Below are 14005 nucleotides of genomic sequence, written 5' to 3'. Positions count from 1 at the left end.
CTACATTACCGCGACGAATACCATCTAATTTTTATTCTAAAAAAATTGATTTGAAGTAATAAAAGAATAATGTCAGAAACCGCATTCTTATATCAGTTTTAACACATTATATATAATGCTCATCTCTTATTTTTTAAATAAAAACACTTTGCCGATGATCGATGTTATCTCATGACAGTAAGATGAGAGTGTACTGTCTAGAATTTTTTTGTAATAATTAAGTTGCTACCAATAATACACTTTTTGGGTATGTGTGGGTGATTTCAATCACATTCTCACAAATCAAGAAAAGTGTTGGAAGGGAATGAGAGAGCTGTGCCCAAAATTGTCTCTTTCATAGAATTGCTGGACAAAGTATAATGTTATCGATCCAATATGTAAAGGCTATGCAAATTTCAGCTCGTCTAATACTCAATGCAAGGTTTGAGATTAATGTTACTCACCAATACACTTTTGTCTTCATATTACCTGATACCGGTTTCTATGTTCAATTGTTTCGTTTTGGCACCATACTCCCAATGAAAAACATAATGATGACTATGTCTGTAACACGCCTTAAGTAGCATTATCGAGATGTCATTTCAGTGCAATGTCTTGAATGATTCGGGTCTAAAAGTACCACAATTTCTTATTATTCAGAAGTTAAGAGATGTCATAATTCTGAAGACCCAGACAATCAGTGCCAACATGTTCTTTTGAGAGGTTCAGGTGTCGGCAATGGAGATTTCCTCAAGACAGGGCAGGAGAGAGAGAGAGAGAGAGAGAGAGAGAGCAAAAGTCTCAGTGGGAAGCAAATCGCCATTCCTGCCAACAAAGAATCCTTCATTGGAGTATTTATGCAACTTTCACCCTCAAGTCTTCTTCATCATGTCTTCTAAACTACCTGGATCGAGTCAATATTCAGATGCTTTCCTGACCTTTTTATTGTCAGAAAAACAGAATTTGAACTGTTACAATGTCATATATAATCCGATTACATATTCCCTGATACATAATTAAATTAAAAGAACCATCTTGAATGATCATTGATATTCCAATAAATAAGAAAAAATGGTGATGGGCAAGCCATGGAAAGATACGCAACCTCCAAAAACTGGGAAAATTACATACTGAAAGTTAATATCTTGAACCCAAGAACATACCTCAATTAGATTTTATGGAACAGCATCATCAAAGAGAACTTTATAGAATCTTTTTCTTTCTTCCGGATCAAACAGACCTCCCAACTTAACTCCCCCATCATCATTGTCGGACATTTCAGAGCTTCTGGTCTTGTTTTTCTCCAATCCCCTCAATACAATGTCTTTCTTTTTCTTCTCCAAATTCAGTAAATGTCGCCTCCGATTATATTCATGAAGTCCGTCCTGCATCAGTTCCCCAAAATTTTCTTTAGCAACAACCAGAGGATCTTTATCAATCAGCTCTGACCCCTTATATCCTTCTCTAAGAAGCACAGTATAGATTTGATACTTATTCGAAACGTAGAAAATGCCTGGATGTTTGAGCAACAGAACATTCAGTTTCTCTGGCAAGCCAAACTCTCTCCTAAAATGTCCTAGCTTCAAAATTGACGCTTTCTTCCACAGTGTCAACGACAACAGCTCGTGCACCAAGCCCACAGTCCTCTTCTCCATCTCCATTGATCCCTCCATCAAACCTCTGATTTCCAAGTATGGCGAAATGTACGGCGTTGAGTTGAATTTACGAGATCTCTCCCATGACTTCACCCAACTAGAGGGCAATGAACATGAAAAACATGGCTCAGAACCCTGCTTCCTAGCGGCGGCTTCAATGGCAGAAACTGCGAAACCAGGGTTCCAGGAAGCCAGTTCAATCTCCATCGAACTCCGTCTTCCGCTGTAATTAACAACCCGAAACATATCCGAATACTTGGGCACGATTCTAATCAGATAGTCGTCTGGAAAACCGAAATTCCTCTTTATTTCATTAAGTTTAACGACATTGAGTCTATGATTCGAGCTCATCATAAGCAACTTCCCCAATCTCTCGACGAACACCGGTTCCTGCATATCTTTGACAGCCTCTTCCTCTTCCACCAAAAACATCATCCGCTTTGTCAGCCGGCAGTAGTACTCGTCGCCTTCGAGATAAACGTCGAAGCAGCACGGGTATTTCTTGAGCCAGTTCAGAGCTTTGCCCTGTAGATCAAGGGTCTTGAATTTCTTCTGCAAGAACTTCACCGGCGCCACCCGGTCGGGGCACCGAAGAATGATGTTCTTGATCTGATTATTGACAACCCACCTACGGTTCCTAGACAGAGCGGATTCGAGATCCGGTTCTTTCTTCATTGACCAGAGTGAGAATTTTCGGACAAGATACTGAAGAGATTGAGGAACATAAAATGGATTGTTCCTAAAACTGGGGTTTTTCCGAAGCATTTCGATTAACAAAAAGTTCGGTTCTTTGCAAACTGATCTTCAAGACCCAGTACTGAGGGATAACACGGGTGCCTACCGTTAATCTCCTCGAGGTTTTTTCAACTTCGCCGTGCCTTTTTTTCTAACGAATATCATGCACATTGATTGTTGATTCTAAAAGAGCTGCTGCCCCTTTCCGGGCCTTCGGCTAATAAGAATAGTTTAATGGCTGCACAGAATGAGAGTACTTATTTTTTCTTTTTAGGTTGTTTTATTATTTTAGCAAACTTTTACTTTTATAAATTATATATTTTAATTAATAAAAATAGAAAAATATTAGTCTTTATTTTAAATTTTATCATTCCAAATCATTTAAATGGATCAAATATAACATTAATAGGTATAATTGTTGAAAGTGACAAAATATAGAATAAAGAATAATAATGCTCTTAAAAATAATCTAACATTCAACAAATTGACTCAAATTTCATAACAAAAACCTTCTTTTTCAAGTAGAGAATTGTGTATATAATCTGCAATTTATTGATGTTAACTAATGGAAATAATTTAATTTTACCGGAAAAATTGACTCAGCTCGACTAATCTCTTTAAATTCAAATAAGGTTCGCCCGACCTGACCCGACCTTCTAATCCAAATTTTGTATTTTTTCATTGGTATAAACAGAACTAACAAGTAGGAGTGAGTTAGGAGTCTGTTTCCCAATCCAAAAATCAATAGATCCCTTTATTTCATTTATTTTGAAAAGATTATAACATGAACTAATAATGATGGGGGGATAAGTAAAACAAGTAGCTCTAAAGTCTAAACTGCAACACTTTAAGCATTCTGAAACAAAACAAATCAAAAGCAAAAACAATACGGAAATAAATAAAATGATACAGAAACAAGACAGTGGAAAAGGTACCAGTTGGTTAACAGGTCAATATGTTTTCCCAGTCAAAACATCAGAGTGAGAAAAACTAGGGACAAAGGAAACCTCAAAAAGCTAAGGCCATGATATTATAACAATAACAACAACAACAACAACAGAAATGAAGAAAAAGAAAATGTTCCTCTAATAGATAAAGGTAGACATGAATGAATTTTACAACTCGAGTGACAAGAATATCACAAAGTTCCTTCCGTTTTCTTGTGTTGGCATATCAAAATCTAATTGGGAGTCAAACATACAGAATACAGAGTACAAATGGCTATGCACATATTTCAGACTGACAAAACCAGTTCATGGACCCGATTCATGTGCCCCAAACGCAATCAAACCAAACAAGCAAATCTATCCTCACTTTACCTGTGCTTGCTTTTCCATTCATGCTGTCTATGGTTCCCACAACTAAGAACGAAGGACCCAATCATTAAATCTTTCACACAATACTAGGGTGATCCCCCACCCAATTGCAAGTAGCACGGGGCCAGCGTGTTCTTATGCAGTCCACCAAAGGTGCATGCTGAGATGGCTCCGGTTTAGCTTCAGTCTCTTTCCCTCCAGATTCGTTTCCACCAGAAGCCGAGGACACTGCTACATCAGCCATGAATTCCTCAGGCGTCCACCTTGGTGGTACTGAAACCCTCAATTTTGTAAGCCTTGGTCTTTGCACGGGAGTTTCGCCTCCAGTTGATATGTGGCTGCCATTCAAATCTGATTTTGCAATCCCATTAAAATGGTAAAGGTCAAACACCTTCTTGCCCATCAATCCAGATGAATCCTTTAAACCTCCCAAGCTCTTGTCCAAATCTAAAATAACCTGCCAGAACTCACTCCATACAATAAAACCCGTGTTGCAAAGGTGATCAATTTTCTCAGGGGTGAGCTTTATGTTTGTGTCCCTGAGTACTTGATGGAAGCCTTCCACACTAATGAAGCCACCACCTCCACTCTGATCTTGAGCATCAAAAGCTTTCCGTACCTGTGATTCCCTTTCTTCCAGCTCATTCTCGTCTTGAACAGTTGTATCAAGAGAAAATATAACTGTATAATGTGACTCACTCCCGACAACCCATATTGGCCATTTTGGGCATTTCAGAAACTGTCCAACCTTACAGAAATTGAGAGATTCTAGCAGAGTTAGGAATCCAACTTCCACATTTCTGAATATGCCCTTTAGAAACATGCCACCACCCAAATCCATCCTCCCATCAAACACGTTAGGGACAGCCTGCCCGCAGAGCAGTAGGTTTACAATTTCCTGTTGCATAGCATTCAAGAGAAGGACTTAATACTATGTACGGTCCAACAGTGACACAAGATTTATAAGGGAAAGCATCCCACGGATCAATTGCCAAAGCACCAAATCAGATAAGTCAACACAGGCTTATATACCTGAGAGGCATGCCCAAATGGAGCAGTGACTAGAGGTAGGCTGGGATCATCCCTGTCAGCTTGAACAGAGTCCTACAAAAAAATAGTTTTGGATAAATTGGTAACATAGCCAACCCAAGCAAAGAACTGAAGAACAACAACAGTAAGTGCATTCAATTGACAATATCGTCACACCAGATTATGAGATTCAATAGATAAACATGATATGACTAAAACCTTTAGATGTATTTTTTATAGGTACTGAAAGTTTTAGATATGGGCTTATACATACTTCAATGGCTCTACAGATCTACTTAAGTCCTTAAAACCTCAGACTAATTGCTTCTTAGAAATCTAGATGGTACTTTAAAGTAATCTTGCAACGGACTTCTGATGAGGTTTCTGGCTTTTTCTACAATGATAACAATGATATTGACTAAGCAAATCTATATCAAACATTTCTCATGGAACATCCGTTAGAATTTGGAAGCTTCCATACATTTAGACAGCTTGAATAAATGGAGCCAATTTGAGCAATTGAAAAGAAGCCAGAGTAACACATGTCAACAGTTCTAAATAGACTTATTTTGCTTATATTGTGCCTCGGGACTTGTTAAAAGGTGAGTCTTAAAAGGACTTAATTTATGCATAACACATTGTTCGTATATTGTGAGAAGGTACAATATATGCATCTGATACTCTCTTTTGGCAAGTGCATGAGAATTGGTATACAACCTGGGTTGATAAGTAATGGATCATAGAATCCAATTCAAGAAGAATAAGTTTGATCCGCTAGACTTAACAATTCAAGAAGAATAAGTTTGATCTGTAGACTTAACATTTTAAAGCTTTGGGGTTAATGATAGTCTCAATACATAAGAAAATACTTCACTAACTTCGCATCTTCCAAACCATTAAAATCATCTACACTATGGGCTTGGAAATTTAATTATTATTAGGCATTGAATCAAGTTATATTTTCAAAATTGAGAATACAATTCCGCACAATTTTGATAATTTTACAGGTGGTACCCCATCTCTTGCCCTTATAATCACAAAATGAGCTCTAAGTCTAACTGAGAAAACATCAGTATATTTATATTTAAAAAAAATGTCTAAAAAAAGAGACGAGAGTACCCTGAAATACAGGGGCAGACAAGCATACCAGTCCTCGTGAAAGTAAAGCAGAAATAAGAAATAGCATTGCCCCCATACGACTTTGGAAAAAGGGAATCAATTGTTGGAGAATCTGAAATGCACTTTCTTGCGATGTGTATGTCTCAACTCTTAGAATTTTCTGCAAGTCAGATGCTGATTCAATTGACAGACCATCAAGTGATTTTGCAATGATCTGAGAAATAGAGCAAATTACCAATCAGAAATGAAGGAATGCAAAATGTATTCAGCAAAGAGAAATAAATGACAAGTTTGGACTTTCAATTCAACTAAAATTTTCAACTATATGATTCAGTAACAAAACAAATTCACATTACCTCCTCCCTCAAACTGTCTTCAGCCTCAACATTGTGGGTTATGACATTCAGAGTTGCCACCACAACACTTTTACCATCTCCGCATAAAAACAATATCTCAACCATACTTCTAACCAGGGCTCTGTAAAAAATCAAACATAGTTTTCAACAACCATATTCCATGAGTAGCAGTAATCAACTATCAGTCATCAAATAATCACCAAGTTGTCCAACATGAATCAATGCTTACCAGTTGGTATCACAAGAACAAAGTAACAAATAAGAGATATTATCCCCAGTTCACAATAATGAGGAACACTTTATCTGGATGAGAGAATATCAAGATTTCAAGCAACTACTCCAGGCTATTTTTTGTGTGACTAATACTCAGATGTGTTTATCAATGTAGATTAAGGCTTCGTTTGGATCATCAACCTATCTCAACTCATCTCAACTCATCATTATAACTTTTTCAAATTCCAATACAAAATATAATAAACAATTCAACTTTTTCAAATCCCAAAATAATAATAATATTAAAAAAATAATATTCTAACAATATTTTATCATCTCAACTCAACTCACTTCAAAATCCAAACACAACCTAAAACTACGAACAAAAACCCTGAAGATAGAATACGGAAGTAGTACATGTCATTTGAGACTTGACTGAAACCAATTAAGCTAAAAGATCACAAGCAAAAATGAAATTAAAAAAGCCACATTGTACAAAAACAAAGCGCTGCACATAAAACATAATAGAGAATATATTTAAAATTATGGATCAGGCACCAACACAGCCATAAAAAATTAAAAATAAAAAATTTGATTAGGTCAAAAGGAAACAACTTGAAGAAAAGCCCAAAATCCTGAATTTATGTTATAAAGCAATTTTTTTTTTTCTTTTTGATAAGTTATGTTAGTTAAAAAGGTATGCACACTTGCAGATCAACACGCAACCAAACACTACAACAGAGATGGCATAGAATCAATCTATGCATTCCAATACTTTTAATAGTCAAAGGTCTTTCTTTGCATGAAGTATTAAGCAATTGAACTTGAACTGTACAGTTTAAAACAGTGTCTGTACCTAGACTAAAACATGATGTATATGCTTTACCATGCAAATATGATTCACCTTGCTTTTGCATCTTCGGTGAGAGAAGGAAAATTATTTGATGCAATACATTCACCTGTAGACAATCTCCTTGAACCCAAATTCTGTGTCACGCTACCTAATTCATTTGGAAAGAAAAGAATGTATTTGAGAACATATGCCTGCAAAACCCAAAAAACAGTATTGAACACACATAAGTACCAGAAAAAATGTTACTTCTTGCCAATTTTAAAACCTTTGTTATATGTAAATTAAAGCAATTTTAAAACATCTTTAAATAACATAAACTTTGATCGGACTGGAACAAATTCTGTTAGCGACATATCTGATATATTAACCACATAAACAAATTTATCATATGTAGCAAAAAGTTCCATGATAGTTATTAACAACGTCAAATTGAACAACTAAAGATCACAAGATGAACCCTTCACGTGCCTTAAGAAAGGAAAGCAAAGAACAAAAAAAAATCAAGGCAAATGACATCATGCAAAGATTTCATAATTACATCAGTATAATGACCAAGATTTTTTTTATAAGTAAGAAGATATTTTATTAATATTGAAATAGGCATAGCCCAAGTACACTGGAAGAATACACGAGAATACACCTAGTTAGGAACTAGAAATAGATGCAAGGAAATCATGAAGGCTGAGCCCATCAAAATCTGTAGCAATGGCCCACATAAATAAAGTCTTCAAGAAAAAACTCTTGGCTGCTTTGGTTACACAAAACCAAACTATCTCATCTCATATAATCATTAAAACTTTCCCAAATTCCCACACAAAATATAATAAACAATTAAACTTTTTCAAATTTCAAAACAAAAATTATATTAAAAAATTATATTATAATAATATTTTATTCAATTTTCAACAAAACATCTCATCTTATCTCATTTGAACTGCATAACCAAACGAGGCCTTAAATTCTTCCAGGGAGTGATCCTGATCCTTAGAATTTCAGTCATTCCTTTCCCTTCAAATGCACCATAGTAAACAAATGTGAGCCATCTTCCACACGGCTGCAATCTTGGGGATACCCTTAAGCCCTCTTTAACTAGCTAACAGATCAACCACCCTCCCAGTCAAACAGACAAAATTACCAGGAGGAAAGTTGTCACATAAACATACTCCATGTATAATATAACAAACTTCTTTGCCTAATCATCTAATTTATTTGATGGTTTCTAACACTAAAAGTTCACCTGAGAGAATCTTTGGGAAAGGAGGGAATAACAAGCTGACGGGATTTCTAGGGCGATGTGATATTTGAACAGGTCTGGTCTTAGAAATTTGAGATCCCATTCCATAACTTGTAGACATTTCATAACTTCAAGACAAATGAAAAACATATCCCATTTAGTACTGCATAACTATACAGTATTTCAAATTAACTTTTTTTTATATAAGAATAATAATTATGACAAGTTAAACCTAATTTGTCGCCTTACATATTTGCATCTTCCCATTTAACAGCCTGTCATATGCCACAAACTTATAGTCCAGGAATTTTTTTTTTTTCATAGGTCATAGTCTGGGCACTTAATTATATATCTTCTCCAGTTTAGATTACACACTTTTAACCACGTCTTGTTGCACTTTAAACTAGAAGAAAATGAATTATAGCTGAAAGCATTCCAAGGAAGTCTTTTCATTGAAAGTGACCAGGTCAGCAAATTTTTTGTTTAGAGAAGAAGATTAAAAAAAAATAGAAAAATGGTGGAAGAAGACAACTGTAGTAATAGAACTTCTAGATGCATCCAAAAAAAACTTTCAAGAGTGAGGGACAAACACTTCAAATCACCCAGTTTTAAAACTGCCCGTGGTTTTCTTTCTCTGGTTAAAGTATCTCCCAAAGTGAATTAATAAACGGCAGAGCCCATATGTAAATTTCAATCCAACTTTCAAAACAATATATTAATACTGTCATATACAGACCCAGTAACTTGAAAAAATAGAGGAATAGTAGAACTGTAGGTGCTTATACGTGTTCAAAAGGATTTCTATTGTTTGTTTATGTTATGTGATTTTTTTAAAAAAATGATCTATCAGTTACCTTAACAGGAGTAAAAATAGCTACTAAAATTTAACAACTCCAACATCCAACTTCAAAGGTCGTGGCATGTCTTCTACAATTGCACTTTATACCCTTAAAGTTCCCATAAAGTGGTTTTTTTTTTTTTTTTTTTTATCGGTTACTTAAAGCTCCCATAAAGATCCACCAATCAACTAGTTAAATAACTCATTAGCCCAAAGTAGTAGATTTAGAGTTCAACATCAAATGAAATTGCAAACTCATCATGTTGCTGCAGGTATATGTCACAAAACTAGGATGTTCAAAACAAGAAACCATTTCAGAGAGCATATGTGCCATGGCACCACAAAATATCCTGAAAGCAATAGGCACAGCACAAAACAAAATTGAGTCACACACTGCATGATACAGGAAACAAAGATACACTATTTTGAGTGATTAGGGCATTACTTGTAGGGCTGCTAAGACGCCACAGGGCCCACCTTCATGTTGCACTAGGCCCATAGATGTTTCTGGATCAGAACTAAACCTGTATGAAAGTTGCTTTGTGATATTAGCAAATGGAGTGCAAGAACATGAAACCACCATAAAGATTAGTTGTTTAATTATTTTTTTTTTTATAAGTAAAAAAGATTAGTTGTTTAATTATTACAGGGAAGTATATACATTGGACATATTTTTGAAAAGGAAATGACTGTCATAGATATCAGCGATCTCAAAACATACTCATAAAAAGATGAAGGATATATGTACTTACCAAGCAAGATGAAAAAAGATGAAGAATGCATGTAGACATTCTCAAGAAAGGAAAACAAGCCTACTTTTTTATAATAATGCAATCACAATGAAAGCGCAGAGGAGTGCAATGCCAACCTAAATTCAAGACGCTAACATATAAAGAACTGCATTGCAATATCACCGCAAAACAACCACTACACCTCTAAAAAATCGACAGCACTAAGTGAATTTATCAAATTCCACATCCCATCCAACAAATCCTAATTGCCTAAACACAACGAAATGATAAGAAATTTCAGACTTGCATCGAATAGAGAAAAACTTCATCCTTTGAGAACCACGTTCACAAATAAAAGGTTACCACCTTATTCCCTGATTAGTCCATTGTGCGAGAATGTCCTTCGAAACCTCATTCCCAAAAACCATCGAAAACAACTGCTTCGCTTCCTCCCCCGATAGCTCCTTCCCCCAAGTCACCTCTTCCGCCCCCAATTCCCCTCTTTCTTATCAACCTGCAATGCGGAACCCGAACGCACACCCGCCATGGGAGTGGCGGTCCTTGCCGGCAGCATTCGCCTCTCTGCGGCGGCGGCCATGAGCTCCCGCTGCATCCGCCGGTTCTTGGCCTCTGGTGACTCGTTCGAAGAGTCAGCCGGAGATCCGGGTGGGGCGTCCCTGGGCTTGCTCCGTTTTGGCTCGGGGGGAGAGTGCTGCATACTCATCCTCAGGGCCATTTGCAGGTCCTCCTCTTCCTGATCCGCCATTGAAACCCTCCTCGCAGATCCAAAACCAAAAATCAATGCGAAACCGAACAGAATTGAGAAAACTCGGTCTACTTCAGTAATTCAAAACAATTCTTTATAGAAGTCCATCATCGAATCGCATGTCTAGAAGAACCGAACGAATTGTACGAAGAGTAATAGAACTAGGGCTTGGTTTAAGGGAAAGGAGAGAAGAGAATGACGACGAACGAAAAGAGAAACTCGAAGAGGGAGCAAATTACAGCGGCACCAGCATGACGATTGTGGGTCGGGGTAGTTGAGACGGTGTCGTATTTGGAACCCCGAAATGCACATGTGCAGGAAATGCTAGGAATCGGTGGCGGGATGACGATTGTACCCCCCGTTTATTGGGTTCGTAAGGGTAATAAGAGGTAAAGGGTAGTTTGGAGAGTACCGGGAGTGTTTGGATTTAAGTGGGCGTTGCCATGTTGGTGTACTTAAATGACCGGCGACAACTTTCCTTTTGACGGAGAGCCAGAGGAAAGCGATCGGAGAGAAACCTCGCCGGTGAAAGGCGGAGTTGAAGAAAAGTGTGGATTTTGAGTGTGGTTTTAAGGCCGGCTAGTTTGATGTTTGGAAGGAGAAAAAACAGCTTTTCAATGATTGATGGGGGACCATGAGCTCTATATCGTGATTAACGGGCCTGGCAACGACCGATCGAGGGCTGAGGTAGCAGGCTAGCAGCATTGACCGAGTGGTCGGTGATAAGGGGTTTCGGTTCTTCGGGGACGGAGGCCATGCATGGCTAGCTCAAGGCGGGATTAAATGTTGAATCAGATGACGACATTTTGAGAGATGCATTCATGATGATGATGGCTGCTTAAGAACGACTAGTAAGACTACTTCTTCCTCATCCAATCTTTCTTAGTTCAGTACAATGGTTTATTCTTTAGTGAGAATGTGTAGACAAGCACGGTCTGTGCAGGCAAGGGACCACGTTAACGTTCTGATCAATTACCCTGTTCATATACTTTCTGAATCTCCTAAAGGCTCATGATAAATTGATAATTGATGAGTTCTTATCAATCTCCTAAATGCAGATACGTGAGAAAAAAACCGCTTTATCTTTGTGTCTTTTCAACGCTATTAGAAACATTCTTAAAAAAAAAACAAACAGTAAAGATTGGTTAAGTTTTAATAGTTAATTTATAAATGCTTTAGCCAAATATCCTTTTGTTGATTCAAATGGTTATTTTATTCATTCACATTGATAAAAGATATTACTTATCTCAATCTAATATATATTTTTATCGATGTAAATGGTTAATTTCTAAAATAACCAAAATATAATATTACATGTTTTGATTATCAACTTGTTTGAAACACTATCTCCATGGTGATAATTCTTTCTAGTCGAAAGAGTTTTAGTAGGTTCAAACTCTTGGCTCTCTACTTATCAATATATAAATATATATATATATATATATATATACACACACACTTCTAGAATGACAGATTAACTCTACGGCTAATTAAATACACTTCCTTGAAATTAAATTTTTTTTTTTTATGCCGGAAAACCTCTCTAAGGTAGAGCCCTTCGGACCCACCCCTGTAAAGTAAATCTCAATCCCGTGCACCGTACCCTCAGAAGTTTTCCTACACGAAACTGGTTAAATCGCTAGTTTTTTACAGGGGGTGTGGCCCCAAAGGATCGTTTGCACCCATGAGGTGTTGATGAAAATAAATTCATAACAAGGGATCAAAATCTTGTAGAGCTTATTGTTAAAATTTATATTTTCGACAAGGCTTTCTCGAAGTGAGGCTAGTTGCTCTTTTGGCCTTGTCTTGTTGTGAAAGACACTTCTCATCCTCAATCCTTTTTCATACATTTTTTTTTATCTGTCTATTCATTTACTTTTGGAACTAGTTTAGGCTAGGTTATGTTGTATGATACAGGTACACAACCATTTCCTTCTTAAGGGTTTTTAGATTGGTACTATCCCTGTTCATTTTTGTGTTAACCCCATGGAGAATATAAGATGGGCTCCTCTTCCAAGTTTCCTCCATGATTGTTGGTAACTGTGTTGATGGAATGTTTTATTTTGGTTATGCCTAGGGAACAGCTATTGGTGTTGGGTTGGGTTGGCTATTTACGAAGTGGCATGGAATGTCAAGAAACTTACACATGTGATGTCTGCTGTAGAACAAGCCATCATTGATGGTGCTGATGTGATAAACCTTTCCATAGGTGATCTAGGGGCTGGAAAACCATTGTATGAAGATCTAGTGGCAACAGCTGCATTTGCAGCCATGGAAAAAGGGCACGGTGGTCTTAGCTGCTACGGGAAATTACGGACCATCATTGGAAACACTAAACAAGAAGTTCCCCTGGGTATTAATTGTCACCACAACCTCAATTTATAGACGGTTTGCTGTAGGTTTGAGTTTAGGAAACGGTGAAACCATTTTTGGACAGTTGATGTACCTTGGTGATGCCTTTTTGCAGAACCAACTATTGGTATACAAGGCTCTATCACAATCATGTACTTCACTTGGTCTGTACGAGACCCCTAATGGGATTATTGTATTTGATTCTGGCCATATTGATCATCAACTTGATTCTATAGTTAATTCAACTGCATCACCGGCAATTCTTCTTTCCAATGGCAATCCCATAGCACCAGAATTTAGACATTTTCCTTGCTCTTGCATTGTCGTTAAAACTTAACGATGCCAAGGTTCTGATGACATATAGAAACCGATAATTTGCCGATGGCCAACATTGGCTTCAAACAAACCTCCACAGGAATAAAGCCTGCACCAGCTTTACTTTTGAGGGGTCTGTCAAGGAGTTTCCTAGTAGGTATCTTGAAGCCAGATGTAATGGCACCTAGTTCCCTAGTTTAGTCTGCTTGGATGCCAAACAAAGTGGTAGCTAAGATAGGGTTAAGCAGTTACTTGAATACCACTTACAATATTACCTCTGGTCCTCTGGGACATCCAATGCTTGCCCTCACGTTGCTGGCGTGGCTGTGCTTCTAAAATCTGCACATCCAAATTGGACTATAGCTGCCATTATGACGACTACAAACCCATTGGATAATACTCATAATTCATTGAACGCTATCAAGCATTAGACTCAGGTTTGATTTATGATGCGACTCCACAAGATTTTGTGGATCTCTTATATTATTTGGATTTCAACGGATTTCCTCAAGAT

At 37.1% G+C, this 14005-nt stretch overlaps 2 protein-coding genes and 1 long non-coding RNA gene across 5 annotated transcripts; 1 reads left to right on the top strand and 2 right to left on the bottom strand.

Moving 5' to 3' along the window:
• Positions 1 to 68: 68 nt before the first annotated feature.
• Positions 69 to 2749, bottom strand: LOC121243953 (protein WHAT'S THIS FACTOR 1 homolog, chloroplastic). 3 transcript variants are annotated; one of them, XM_041142011.1, is made up of 2 exons: positions 1143 to 2749; positions 69 to 917 (listed from the first exon to the last, which is right to left on the bottom strand). In XM_041142011.1, the coding sequence occupies exon 1, from the start codon at positions 2397 to 2399 to the stop codon at positions 1155 to 1157; it is 1245 nt and encodes a 414-aa protein (XP_040997945.1). In that variant the 5' UTR covers positions 2400 to 2749; the 3' UTR covers positions 69 to 917; positions 1143 to 1154. The 3 variants fall into 3 exon arrangements, with proteins under 3 accessions (XP_040997945.1, XP_040997946.1, XP_040997944.1); XM_041142012.1 differs by having other exon boundaries at positions 72 to 804; XM_041142010.1 differs by having other exon boundaries at positions 818 to 947; positions 1143 to 2748.
• A 683-nt stretch (positions 2750 to 3432) lies between these two features.
• On the bottom strand, positions 3433 to 11080 carry LOC121243950 (ubiquitin carboxyl-terminal hydrolase MINDY-3-like). Its single transcript, XM_041142008.1, is given in 8 exon segments — positions 3433 to 4583; positions 4718 to 4789; positions 5862 to 6047; positions 6190 to 6310; positions 7307 to 7446; positions 9773 to 9851; positions 10425 to 10557; positions 10560 to 11080. Coding segments are annotated over 8 exon segments (1818 nt in total). The 5' UTR covers positions 10825 to 11080; the 3' UTR covers positions 3433 to 3761.
• A 178-nt stretch (positions 11081 to 11258) lies between these two features.
• On the top strand, positions 11259 to 13544 carry LOC121243954. The gene is made up of 3 exons (XR_005936349.1): positions 11259 to 11675; positions 12434 to 12435; positions 12902 to 13544. It is a non-coding gene; the product is annotated as an uncharacterized LOC121243954 (long non-coding RNA).
• Positions 13545 to 14005: the final 461 nt, after the last annotated feature.

Source organism: Juglans microcarpa x Juglans regia, chromosome 8S, assembly GCF_004785595.1.
Source record: "Juglans microcarpa x Juglans regia isolate MS1-56 chromosome 8S, Jm3101_v1.0, whole genome shotgun sequence".
In the NCBI taxonomy this organism is placed as follows: domain Eukaryota; kingdom Viridiplantae; phylum Streptophyta; class Magnoliopsida; order Fagales; family Juglandaceae; genus Juglans; species Juglans microcarpa x Juglans regia.
Note: the sequence above shows the minus strand (reverse complement) of the source record. Positions and strands in the feature narration are given on the sequence as shown.

Excerpts from the sequence above, each read along its gene's own strand:
- LOC121243953 (XM_041142011.1), bottom strand. The coding sequence starts at position 2,399 with ATGCTTCGGAAAAACCCCAGTTTTAGGAACAATCCATTTTATGTTCCT.